Raw genomic sequence first — 13,042 nt, 5'->3', positions numbered from 1 at the left:
AGACGTTTTCATCAAGGTTTGGTAAAACCAGCAACACACAGCAGTTTGGTAAGGCCTCAGCATTTAATCAAAATAGTCAGAAATGTAGTCGGTGTGGTTCAAATCAGTTTCATTCCAAGGAAAAGTGTCCGGCAGTTGATAAAGTTTGTTTCAAATGCAGATTAAAGGGCCATTTTAGTCGGGCATGTAAACGAAAAAGTTTCAATTCAGTAGTTCAAGAGGTTGAATCTGAACCATCATCTAGTAAAGTTAATCCATTTGCTCTGAGTTCTGTTACGATTGATGAAAGGGTGTCAAATATAAGTTCCTCCCAGCCGTTTTATGTAAAACTTTTGGTTAATGAGACTAATTATCTTAACTTCAAAATTGACACTGGTGCTGATGTCAGCTGTATTGGAATTCAACATGCACTGATTTTGAATCTTAAGATTGAAAAAACCAGTATCAAGTTGAAAGGTCCTGATTGTATACCACTTAAAGTAATTGGTAAGTCAATCGTGAGCTTAAAGAAAGATGGTATAGATCATATGGAGGAAGTGTTCATTCTAAGCAGCTAGAAAGAGCCCCTCTTAGGGAGGACAGGGATAATAGCATTTTCATTGCTTAAGGACATTGGTGAAGTAAGTTTAAGAAACGAGTGGGAACCAAAATATCCAAAGCTTTTTCCAGGTCTAGGAAGGTTTACTGAGCCCTATACGATCAAGTTAAAAACTGATTATAACCCAGTTTCTATTGAGACGCCACGAAGGATCCCTATATCGCTCAGGGATAAAGTAAAGATTGAGCTTGATAAAATGGTAAAAGCTGATGTGATAGCACCTGTCACAGAACCAACAGAGTGGTGCTCTCCCTTGGTTGTTGTCCCTAAAAAGTCCGGCTCAGTAAGGTTGTGTGTTGATTTTACAGCTCTCAACAAATATGTAGAGAGAGAAAGACTAATTTTGCCATCTGTGGATGAGACCTTAGCTCAGATGGCAGGAGCAAAAATATTTTCTAAACTTGACACAAACAGTGGTTTCTGGCAAGTAGGCCTTGACAGTGAAAGTGCCAAGTTGACAACTTTTATAACGCCTTTTGGTAGGTTTTATTTCAAGCGATTACCTTTTGGGATCAGCTCAGCTCCTGAACATTTTTAAAGGAAAATGTTTGCATGTTTGGAAGGTTTAGAAGGTGTTGTAAATTTAACTGATGACATATTGTGTGTTTGGTAGTACGAAGGAAGAACACGACAAAAGACTTAACTGTGTTCTCTCTCGTCTATGTGAAACGGGTATCACTTTGAATCGGGAGAAGTGCGTGTTTGAAAAGACAAAGATAACTTTCTTGGGACATTTTATTGAAAATGGCCAGCTTATGCCAGACTCAGAAAAGACCTTGGCTATGGAGAAGTATCCTGTTCCAAAAAATCAAACCGAGTTGAAACGTTTTCTTGGAATGGTAAACTATTTAATAAAGTTTCTTCCCAACCTTTCAGAACTGACCAAGCCATTAAATGATCTCCTTTCAAAAAGAAATGAATGGTACTGGTCCGATCTTCATGAGAAACAGTTCAAGCAGATAAAGGAGTCATTGATTCAGGCTCCCGTTTTACATTTGTATAATCCTGAGAGGAAAACTAGAGTGTGTGCAGATGCATCGAAATTCGGACTTGGAGCCATTTTGGAACAAAATGTGGATGGTCAATGGAAGCCAATACAATATGCATCAAGAACTATGACTAACACAGGATCTCGGTATGCTCAAATTGAAAAGGAGGCTCTTTCCCTAACTTGGGCTTGTGAGAAATTCTGTTCTTTCATTTTGGAGAAGAAATTTGAACTGGTTACTGATCACAAGCCCCTTATCCAAATTTTAGGACAAAAGTCTTCGTGTGACCTGACACCTCGGTTGCAGAGATTCAGAACGAGACTCATGCCTTTTGATTATGAAATGAGATATGAAACAGGAAAAAGCTTCTTTGTTCCTGATGCACTGTCTAGGGCACCATTGCAGACTGTTTCAACTGCGGAAAGTGATATACTAGATGAAGATGTTGAGGTGTTTGTTAATTCAGTTGTGTCTACATTACCTTGCTCAGACAGTAGATTAGAAATAATTCGTCAAAGTGTGAAAGAAGATGTTATATGTAACATGTTGAGGAAAGCAATATAATCAGGTGAGTGGACGGACTTAAAGAATACAGAATTTTTCAGAGAACGAGGGAATTTGTCTTTTGTTAATGGACTGATTTTAAAAGGATTAAGGATATTTATTCCAAAACCTTTAAGAAATGAGATTTTATCCCAGATACATAGTGGACATCTAGGAGTAAATAAGTGTCTGGCTTGTTCAAGGGACACAGTTTGGTGGCCTGGACTATCGGTGGATATAAAGAGAATGGTTGAGAACTGCTCTAGTTGCTTGGAGAATCGGGTTAATCCTGCCCTCACTTCCCTCAGTCTAATGGGCAAGCTGAGAGAGCGGTTGAAACATGTAAAGGGATATTAAAGAGAAATAAAGATCCATATCTTGGTCTTTTAGCACATCGCTCTTCACCTCTTGCATGTGGAGTATCACCTGCAGAATTGATTTTTGGACGGAAAATACGCATAACTCTTCCGTCAGTTCCAGAGCAGCTTCAACCTCGTTGTCCTGATCTAGATCAGTATCGAAATGAACAAGAAAAACAGAATCAAAAGAACAAAATTTACTATGATCGTAGGCACAGAGCTAGGAATCTCGACATATTGGAAAAGGGGGTTAATGTATGGATAACTGATTTGAAGCGGTACGGGACTATAGTAGATAGAGGTTCCAATGATAGAGAATACATGGTGAAGTCTAATGGAAATTGTTTAAGAAGAAACAGGAGGTTTCTTATCCCGACATGTAAACAATCATATATCAACATGTATGATTCATGGGATCGTTACCCGGATGAAGGAACCCCTAATATTTGTCAAGAGAGAGAAGATAGCCTTAGCAACGGAAAAGAGAGAAAAAACACAGAAACTTCTAATGTAAAGAAAGAAGAAAATAGAGTGGAATGAGAAAGAGGCAGAAAAGTTAATGGACGGTATTTCACTAGGACCGGAAGAGAAGTTAAACCTACATTGCGTTATCAGTTTTAACATTTTATCATGGGAGAGAGGATGTAATGGAATGACATGTGATTTAGTAATTATTTGTATGTTTACTCATATGACCATGGTTACCAGGGGTTACTATGTTGGGGTCTGACTTAGGGGAGGTACAAATGAGACATTTAGTTCAAAATTCCTCCGTGAACAGCACTGTAGAAGAGAGCACTTTGGCAATGAAGGTTTACTAATCGCAAAAATAGTTCTGCTCATAAAATAAAATTATAAATGCCTCAAATTCAATTTTACTATTTTTTAATTATAAAATTAAACTATCATAACCTAACCGAACTAACCAAACTTGCTGATAAAGAATATAACAAGAGTTTAGTAGTCGGAAAAATAATTCTGTTTATTAAATAAAACTAGAAATTGCTCAATTAAAATTTTATAATGACTTAATTATAAAATTAAACTGTAATAACCAAACCAAACCAACCAAACTTGCTGATTTGTTTTATTCTATCTTTACAGTAAAGTACCTGGGGACCGAGCTTTGCTCGGAGAAAATCATTAGTTCACTCTGAAAGCAGTCTTAGTATTGGAGATACATAAATCCATTCCCAAACTCCACACGGCTCGCCTTTACTACGTCCTACACCATTTCCTACGTCATTGACCTGTTTCCCTCCATTCCCATAGCATTTCAGAATTGCAGACACCTTAATCTAATCGTCATAAACAGTTCCCACGCTCCATACTACTCGCCTTTACTACTTCCTTCACCACTTCCTACGTTGCAAACCTGTTTCCCTCCCTTCCTATTGCATTTAAAGATTGCAGATACCTTAATCTAATCGTCATAAACAGTTCCTACACTCCGGACTACTCGCCTTGACTACTTCCTTCAACACTTACTACGTCGCGGACCCGTTTTCCTCCCTTCCCATAGCATTTTAGGATTGCAAATACCTTAATCTAATTGTCATAAACAGTTCCTACACTCCGGACTACTCGCCTTGACTACTTCCTTCACCACTTCCTACGTCGCGGACCTGTTTCCCTCCCTTCCCATAGCATTTTAAGATTAATTTTTTTTTTTTCTAATTTCGACATCATAAGATGTGGGATTGCCCCTGAACTGGTTATAATAACTAATATAATGGTTTTAAATACCTTCAGTCACCTTCACTCAAAACTGGCCCGCCTGATGATGGTACAACTTCGTGCCGAAACCTAGGTCGTAATAGCCGACTATTTTGAACTTGTGACTGAAGGTATTTAAAACCATTATATTAGTTATTTTTGGATTGCAAATACCTTAATCTAATCGTCATAAACAGTTCCCACACTCAGGACAGCTCGTTTTGACTACTTCCTTTACCACTTCCTACGTCGCGGACCTGTTTTTCTCCCTTCCCATAGCATTTTAGGATTGCAGATACCTTAATCTAATCGTCATAAACAGTTCCCACACTCCGGACAGCTCGCCTTGACTACTTCCTTCACCACTTCCTACGTCACGGACCTGTTTCCCTCCCTTCCCATAGTATTTTAGGATTGCCCATACCCTTAATCTTATCGTCATAAACAGTTCCCACACTCCGGAAAGCTCGCCTTGACTGCTTCCTTCACCACTTCCTACGTCGCGGACCTGTTTTCCTTCCTTCCCATAGCATTTTACGATTGCAGATACCTTAATCTAATTGTCATAAACAGTTCCCACACTCCGGACTACTCGCCTTGACTACTTCCTTCACCACTCCCTACGTCGCGGACCTGTTTCCCTCCCTTCCCATAGCATTTTAGGATTGCAGATACCCTAATCTTATCGTCATAAACAGTCCCCACACTCCGGACTGCTCGCCTTTACTACTTCCTTCATCACTTTCTACGTCACGGAGCTGTTTCCCTCTATTCCCATAGCATTTTATGATTGCCTTTACTACTTCCTTCACCAATTCCTACGTCACGGACCTGTTTCCTTCCCTTCCCATAGCATTTTAGGATTGCAGATACCTTAATCTAATCGTCATCAACAGATCCCAGACTTCGCACTGCTACCCTTGACTACAATGTATCGAGTAATCTTCAGTATGTTTTATATATGGTATAATCTTTGCTAAATATTAACAAGGGATGTTTTTCCTTTTGTACTGTATTTGTAATTTGCTAGTATACTGTGGGTAGTTGGCTTATTATGAACACATGCTACAACTTCAAGTCTTTTGTTTACTTTTTCCTTGTTATTTAATTCAGCCAACATGGTTACCTAGCAACCCATAAGACTAATGTTAAAAAAATGTGATTTTCAGTTTCATTTTTCTACGTAATTAGATTTTTGTTGGCAGTTCTAACCGCAGTAAACTTGTTTTTAGGCCAGAAATAAACTATTTACAACATTTGAAGAAAATCGTCGGAGCCGTTTTCGAGATCTTTGTGCAAGCAAGCATACATACATACATACATACAAGCAAACATTTCTCATATTAGAGTATAGGATTTACAAAAAAGTGTGGAATGAATCTTTAACATATGTTTTGAAATCAAAACAAAGAAGATCTTCATTTAATCTTAAATCGTTTCTTTAATCTTGAAAAAAATTTATTTCAACTTTGACATAACTAAAAAGTCTTGATTATTGTGGGTAACGTTATCCCTTTATATAGTTGATTTTATATAGTATACAGTACATTGCAGAATTGACTGGCAAATAAGTAATTCAAATATAGTAGGCCTATTGCTTACTGGCTTGATGATAAATCAGCTGTATTGAAGTAAACAATAATCAGCAGGAAATGGCTTCTAATGCTATTCTTAAGCACGGGTCACACTAGGCTGTTTGCCAGCCGCTGGTGATCAGCAGCTGGCACCAGCATCACCGGCTCACCAATCCAGGCTGAGTCAGCTCAGTGTCAGCTGCGAATTTTGTGGTCACATTAAGCTGACAGTCGCGGCTTCTTTCAATTCGCCGCTGATGCCAGCCTAGTGTGACCCGTGCTCTATGGAGAACATTTTACGTTATATCTAATTTTGTGTTAAGATTTTGGGAATTTCTCTATTTTTCCCGCTGTCACAGGATCGAGACCTTTCATTTGAGCCCTCTCCTGTCATTCTACAACTTCCCAGTCACCCACAATTTTGATGCAAAGAATCGGCTTACGTAATTATAGACTAGTGGCTTGTAGGGACATATAAGTCCCTAATATAGCAGTAAAAAATCAGCAGTAAATGCCTTCTAATGCTATTCTTATGGAGAAAATTTTACGTTATATCTAATTTCGTGTTAAGATTTTGGGAATTTCACTATTTTTCCTGCCGTCACAGGATCAAAACCTTTAATTTGAGCCCTCTTCCGTCGTTCTACGACTTCCCAGTCGCCCACAATTTTGACGCAAAGAATCGGCTTACGAAAATTAATATACTGTATAGATAGAAGATAGATAGATAGATAGATATATTCTATAACCATTGCTGTATATGAATTGAAGCTCACAAATCTTCAAAAGAAAGCTTATGAAAATCATTTTACTACTCAAATTTTTTAGGAAAGGTTGGGAAAATAACAATGATCACATGTTTCATCTTGGCAGCTTTTTCTTTACCATAAATTTTGAACTGCTTAACCTATGCTTGAATTAGTAATAGACACAATATATACAGTTTTAATGCACTACTCGATTCCCGTACGTAGGACGGGCCAACAGCTCGTTAGTCATTAACATCTGTTGCTTGGTGGCCAATCAAACCTCTGTCTCTTTTACAATCTGGTCGAGCACCGAGAGTTTGGAGCCATTCGGCCTTCTGTCAATGACTTGTTCACCACTGCATATCCATCTTGCTTACTTGAGTGATTCTCCTTATTAAACTCGATTTTGAGAAACTAACTATCCTATCCTACTATTAATATAAATTAGCTGTTACCATGTGCAAAAAATTGTTTGGAACAAATTTAAATTGATTTTGGAACAACAAAAACTGTTATAAAACGTGCATTGAAACAATGTAAAAAATGGATTTACAATGTTTCCAACTTGTTTCAAAGCTATATCAATTCTGTTATATATTTTGCTTCTGTACTTCTTATATCTTACTAAGGGTAGACTTCCGTATTTGTTTGGCACAAACAACCGAATGAAAATATTGATTGATTATTCAATATATCGTTTGTTTAGTTAGGTAAGGTAACCTTACTAACCAAACGATATATCGAATGAAACAATCGAATAATCAATATTTTCATCGGTTGTTTGTGGCAACAGATACGGAAGTCTACCCCTTACTTAAATTATAAATGTGAAAGTTTGTGTGTTTGTTTGTTTGTTTAAAGTCCAATTACGCATCAACGATCGTGTCGTAACACTTCGGCCCAGTAACATTTCGGCCCGAAACCCTCAGATGTGGCCTACAGTCCAAGTCTCTACCTGCCCACTAGTAACACTTCGTCCCAACAAAATATTTGACAGGTTAGGTTAGGTTAGGTTAGGTAAGATTCCACCAATTCTCCTTCATGTGAGGTCAGAGGATGCAAGGGGTTGACGGTTGGGCGACATTCCACCAGAGGGTGGTTGCAAAGTATACAGGTCATGTACCTCTTACTACCTGAACTGCGTTCCTCAACCCTTGTCAATTTTTCTTCGGGCCAAAATGTTACTCCATTAGCTTATTTAATCATCTGTAAAAGCGAGTGGGACGAAGTGATACTGTTTTTCTAAGAAATTTGAGTTTGGCTGAAATGTTACTGGGCCGAAGTGTTACTACATCTCAACAATGGCTCTGGAATTTCCCATGTTAATCTTATGAGTTTTTATATTTAAAACAAATTAAAGAATTTAGTCAGCTGTTTCAACTAAACAAGTTGGTTCTGTGATATGCAATGGCTTTAAAAAGTTTAAAGGTTTACCAACAGGGAGCAGCACTAATATTTTTTTTTACATTTATTACAACAGCTAATTTGAACGAATCAGCAATAAAAAGCTGTGGTACACTAATGAGAACTGCCAAATTAGGATTGTTAACCGTTATATGTTTAGGTTTTAAATTTAATGGATATTGTGCGAATGTTTGATAATTTATTTTCTTCTTGTTTAGGTTGTTCTTTAGTGATAGAACGGTTATAGTAGATGTGTTATATAGCATACCGTAAATTAAAAGAACCAAATTTTCTCACACCGTGTCCTCTCCCATTGGAAATGCAGAGAACGAGTATTACACCTGTAATAAGCATTTTATACTTTTATGCCAACCCCGTATGAAGGACGGGTGCTATGCTTGTTAATCCATATGTTAATTATTTACATTGTTCATATCATAATATTTTAATATACTTTTCAGCTATTAATAAAGAGTTATGCATGTTACAAGTGCTTGTATTTATTAATAATTTTATTTATATAGATTGACGACAAAGATAAAAAAAAATCTATTTTTTTTTACCTTTAATTTATTACCTTTTATTATTTAATTACCTATTTGAATTGTTCAGTCAACTACCGCATCTATAGGCCTAATTCCTGCACTTCTTTCATTGCAAATAGCATTGGTGTAGATACTAAAAGAAAGATTGCAGCATTCAGTTTACCTGTAACCGTAGTGTTTGTAGCATACACAGCCAAGCGCCAGTCTGCGCCACAACTCTCAACAGCATCTCCAGAACAAGGCTTACTGCAGTCTTCTTGGTTTACCGCTAGATTGGTATTTGGTTTCTCGTTACCACAGAAGCACTCTTTCCTGTTTAAATAACAAATAAGCTTACACGTTCAACAAAGTACAAATAAGTACAAGTTAGGCACTCGTTTGACATCGTATTATTATTGAACTTAAGAGAAAAGAATTTATTTATAAAAATAAATACCTCTGCCTTAAACAATAAGGTTGCCAATGACACAGAAAAATAGTAGTATAAAATATCTAAGGATTATACAGCTATAAGACTGATTAATTTTGATGTTTGCCATATAGATGATTTCTCATTATGGTCAATGAACCTCTTAATGTTTCATGAATAATAATTTTCAAAAAGGATCTGTCCAAATCATATCGTTTCCAAAAGTTCACAAAAAATTTTGATAATGTTCCTCTAGAACCAATAAACAATCCAATCACCTCAATTTTTGAAATTTTAAAATTTTGCTTGAAATATTCAAAGGTAGAATCATAAATTTTTGTCTTTTCTTCATTTACTTCGTTAGCTTGATTTATGTTTGTTTCAAATCGAATTGTAGGATCGAGAATTATGCCTTTGTTAGTATCTCTCTCAATCAATAAAATATCTACTCTTCTGGTGCTTCCGTTAGAAGAAAGACAGTGTACTTCTTCTTGCACTTCCCATGTATTATACCTTTTTCGGAAGGCATTTGCTATGATACTTCTTATTTTGTGGTGCCTTGTGTTTCTTAGAAGTTCATTAAACGGACAGAAGCCAAGGGCATGTGCAAGGGTTTCAATCTCACCACAGGCATGCCTGCAGCGGTTATTGCCCTGACTTTTGCCGTGGAGAACACGCACTGGCACCTCATTTGCAATCATTTTTATACTGTCTTTCCACTCAGATTCTGACAAGCCTTCTTTATTAATAATACTTTTATTTCCCGGAGTAGTCCTTGAAAAGTTCAACACCTTTACCCTTCTGTTTTAAGCTTTTCAAATTTTCAAACTCTTGTTCTCTTAAGTCATTTCTTAATTTTTGGGTATTTATTGTTTGATTACGATCAATTTCTTCTAGGTGTAATTTTTTAAAACAAATTGTTTTTATCCGTTTAAATTTGTCTTCATTTATTGTATAACAATTTTTAACCCGTCTGAGTATTTGTATAGAATTAAGTTGTTGAATATATGCTTCCCATTGAACAATATGTGGCAGTGTCAACCAAAACCCTACTATCTCTGTAAAAATTAAATACATATACTTTCTAGCAGCGTTTTGCATTTAACTTTATACTCTCATAATGTAATGTTTACCTACTTAGCAAACTATGAAAAATATATTACCCATATTCAACTCCAGAATATCGGAAGCCCAATTGCAAACAGAAATTCATACATCTTCTTGGAGTGTTAGTTTTGTCAAATGTGTATTTGTGGGAATGTCCAAAGATTTGGTTGTTTATGTCGTTGAAACATCCTAAATATTTACCGGCTACTGGCAGATCTGTAACAGTGAAGAATAGGCGTGCAATCATACAAACCTAACAATCACATATCATTCTGTTGCTTCACACTGTTAATATTGCATTCACAGATAATATTGTAATCATAGTGTATAACTCTACTGATATTTATCCCAAAAATTGAGATATGAATGATGAGGCAAGAATTAGTGTGACTTAAAATCTCAACTAATGTCATCTAAAGTGTTTTGTTTGTCAAGTAGAATTTTACCTAAGAACGTAGGCCTAGTTTCAAACACAATGAAGAATAAACTCACACATGATATTTTTTTAATACAGTAATGACACTCCAAATCATCAAATAAAGTCAAACCGACCGATTTTGCAAATATTTAACGCCCACGACAAACTGGTGTTTGTTGACAGACGATGACTAATAGATCAACGGCAATGGATGACGTACTTCCGATCAGCTGTTGTCTAGTGCTTTAACTCGCCACCAGAGCACATAGGCCTCGACCAAGCTTAAATCTAACCATGGAATATGATTATTCGTTGTCTGATGGTTGACAAGCACATTACTTGCTTCTTACCCGATCTATGAATTAACGATCAAGGTAACGATTTAATTCCTAATTTACCTGGAATTCCAGTTTCTCTGATGGAGTTTCTCGTTGGGCCTCCACAAATTTCTCCGGGGTCGCCTGTACAACGTTTGAAGCACTCCTTCTCTGCTAGTTTCAAGTTTGGATTCGGAGGCTTGTCTCCACAAAAACACTGGTAGCTAAAATCAAGAATCAAAGTAGTGTGAAACAAGTATTTGCTTATCTTAAATCTATTTTAGATTGTATAAAGTTTTTTTAATGCTAGATAATGAAAGAAGTCGCCAATCATAACAGGAATCCAAAACGACAGTTATTGCAGCATATGACAACATTATGGAACATGAGGAAGGTTTACTGATGAATGGTTATGTGTGGTACTGTAGCTATTTGCTGGTTCAAAACTGGACTCGTAGCTCTCCTTCATTTAAATTTTAATACATAAATGGTCCTTGCTAAGAAACAACTGGTCTTAGTCAGGGACCATACACTCATCTTGCACTCATATTCTGGTTTACATACACAGCATTGTGTTCTGGTCTCAGTCTTATAATATTTTTTTTGTTTGTTTGAAAAAGGTGTTTGTACCACAACTGCTCAGTGATTTTATAGAGGGGGGATTTCCTAGGGTAGCATTTGGACTACCGTCAATAGGGAGATAGTTTCAACATTCGGAAGAATATTTAATATTAGAATTTTGAAGGTGAACAGAGGCTAAATCACTGTCTGAGTTACCAAATGAAAGTGACTAGAAAAATAACGGATAATCGATCGTAAATATTAGTGGATTGTATGACACGACAGTGTAGCGCATCAGTCTAACATGCTCTAAAACTCGAGTTTTAATCCCTAGCCTTAATTTGGCAATATTTTTACCCATGCTAAATGGATGAGCATTTTTGTATCTAAATACTTAATATTCACCTGTATTGAGTCCCAGCGTACAAAAACCCTCTAGAATAACACAGCCCTGTACACTTCAGATGCGTTAGAAAACCAGAGTCCTCCAAATGCCCATCCAATTGTCGTGAATTTTCATCGTCCTTATAACAACCAACATACTTCCCATTGCTGGGCGGGTCCTCTTTGTCTGTAAAGAAAAGCAAAAATTTTTAAACTCTGGAAGCAAAAAACAATCCTTTGTAAAGATTTATTTGGGGTTAATATTTTAGGTTCATCCCAAAAACGTTGCATTTCGATGCACCAAATACTAAGTATGGTGAAATTACTGTGGAGGGGATGACTGTTGTTTTCTACTGATACAAAAGAGCTGCTGGAGAAGTGCTCCGAGCAGCAGTCAGTTGACCTTCAAACATTGAGCTTAATACACAAACCCCGAGCAGCAATAACATTCGATATTTAATATTCGAAACATTTTGAGCATTAGTTGGTTGTAGAATATCCCGTTTGGTCACCATTTCATCCCCAATAGAAGATTTATTTATTTAAGAAGGTTTATTTATTATTTTACGAGTTTTTATTTTAACGTTCACATTTGTCCTGGATTCTATGTGCACAAGTACGCGTAGATTCTTTCTTACCCAAGGCTTTGGTGTTTACCAAACACTAAACTATTTTAATTTATTATTATTCTAAATTTGTCCATGTCCATTACAAATGTGGTTATTTATAAAGTCACAAAAACGTGGACAGTCAATAAGTGAACAACTATAAAAAATCATCTTTTTAATCATCATTTGTTAATTCAACTCTCACCGTCACCACAATATGAGTATTGGTACCTGTATTCGAGGTTTTAAAAATAGAAAGCCTCCAATTTCCACCGCAGAGTTGGTTTATGTCTCCCTCACATCGTTTTGAACATTCCTCGTCACTTGCGTATTCTCTGTAAGATGGCTTTCTGTTTCCACAGTGACATTCCTTCCTGCAAGTTTTATTTTCATATATGTCAAATGACTTACAAGGATAGTGTTGAACAGTAAAATATTTGGCCCATAGATTGGCTGCAATTGCATATATCCTAACACTGGATAAAGTGTTTTAAAAATAGTGAATTCAGCTTCGGTAAACAAATATTTTGTGTCTAAAAACATTGAATGAATGAATGAATGATTAAGGGAATAATCTGGCTCCTACTACCATACCTCCTCTAATACAAGGAAGCGGCTTTGGTGTACGGCAACGTCGCACCGGCATGCCTATTGCCATGGTAATAACAGGCGAATAACAAACTTGTACACATACAAATTTCATATACGCTCCTTTATAAATTAGTACAAAAGCTGTTTTAGCCGGATTTACGGCGTTACCA

The 13,042-nt window shown here is 36.6% G+C and overlaps 1 protein-coding gene across 2 annotated transcripts in view; it reads right to left on the bottom strand.

Annotated features, from left to right (window-relative positions):
* The window catches only part of LOC128990907 (uncharacterized), a 51,267-nt gene that overhangs the window by 22,032 nt on the left and 16,193 nt on the right, over positions 1–13,042 (bottom strand). For both annotated transcript variants that reach the window (XM_054413557.1, XM_054413558.1), the window contains exons 5-9: positions 12,513–12,655; positions 11,695–11,860; positions 10,810–10,952; positions 10,050–10,209; positions 8,641–8,789 (exon numbers count right to left, since the gene is read on the bottom strand). In XM_054413557.1, coding sequence (XP_054269532.1) covers positions 8,641–8,789; positions 10,050–10,209; positions 10,810–10,952; positions 11,695–11,860; positions 12,513–12,655 — 761 coding nt within the window. The remainder of the gene's footprint in view (positions 1–8,640; positions 8,790–10,049; positions 10,210–10,809; positions 10,953–11,694; positions 11,861–12,512; positions 12,656–13,042) is intronic.

The sequence above is a fragment of the Macrosteles quadrilineatus genome, unplaced genomic scaffold, assembly GCF_028750875.1.
Source record: "Macrosteles quadrilineatus isolate MER2022 unplaced genomic scaffold, UCM_ALF_1.0 Scaffold_3__2_contigs__length_128488019, whole genome shotgun sequence".
NCBI classification, from domain to species: Eukaryota; Metazoa; Arthropoda; class Insecta; order Hemiptera; family Cicadellidae; genus Macrosteles; species Macrosteles quadrilineatus.
Note: the sequence above shows the minus strand (reverse complement) of the source record. Positions and strands in the feature narration are given on the sequence as shown.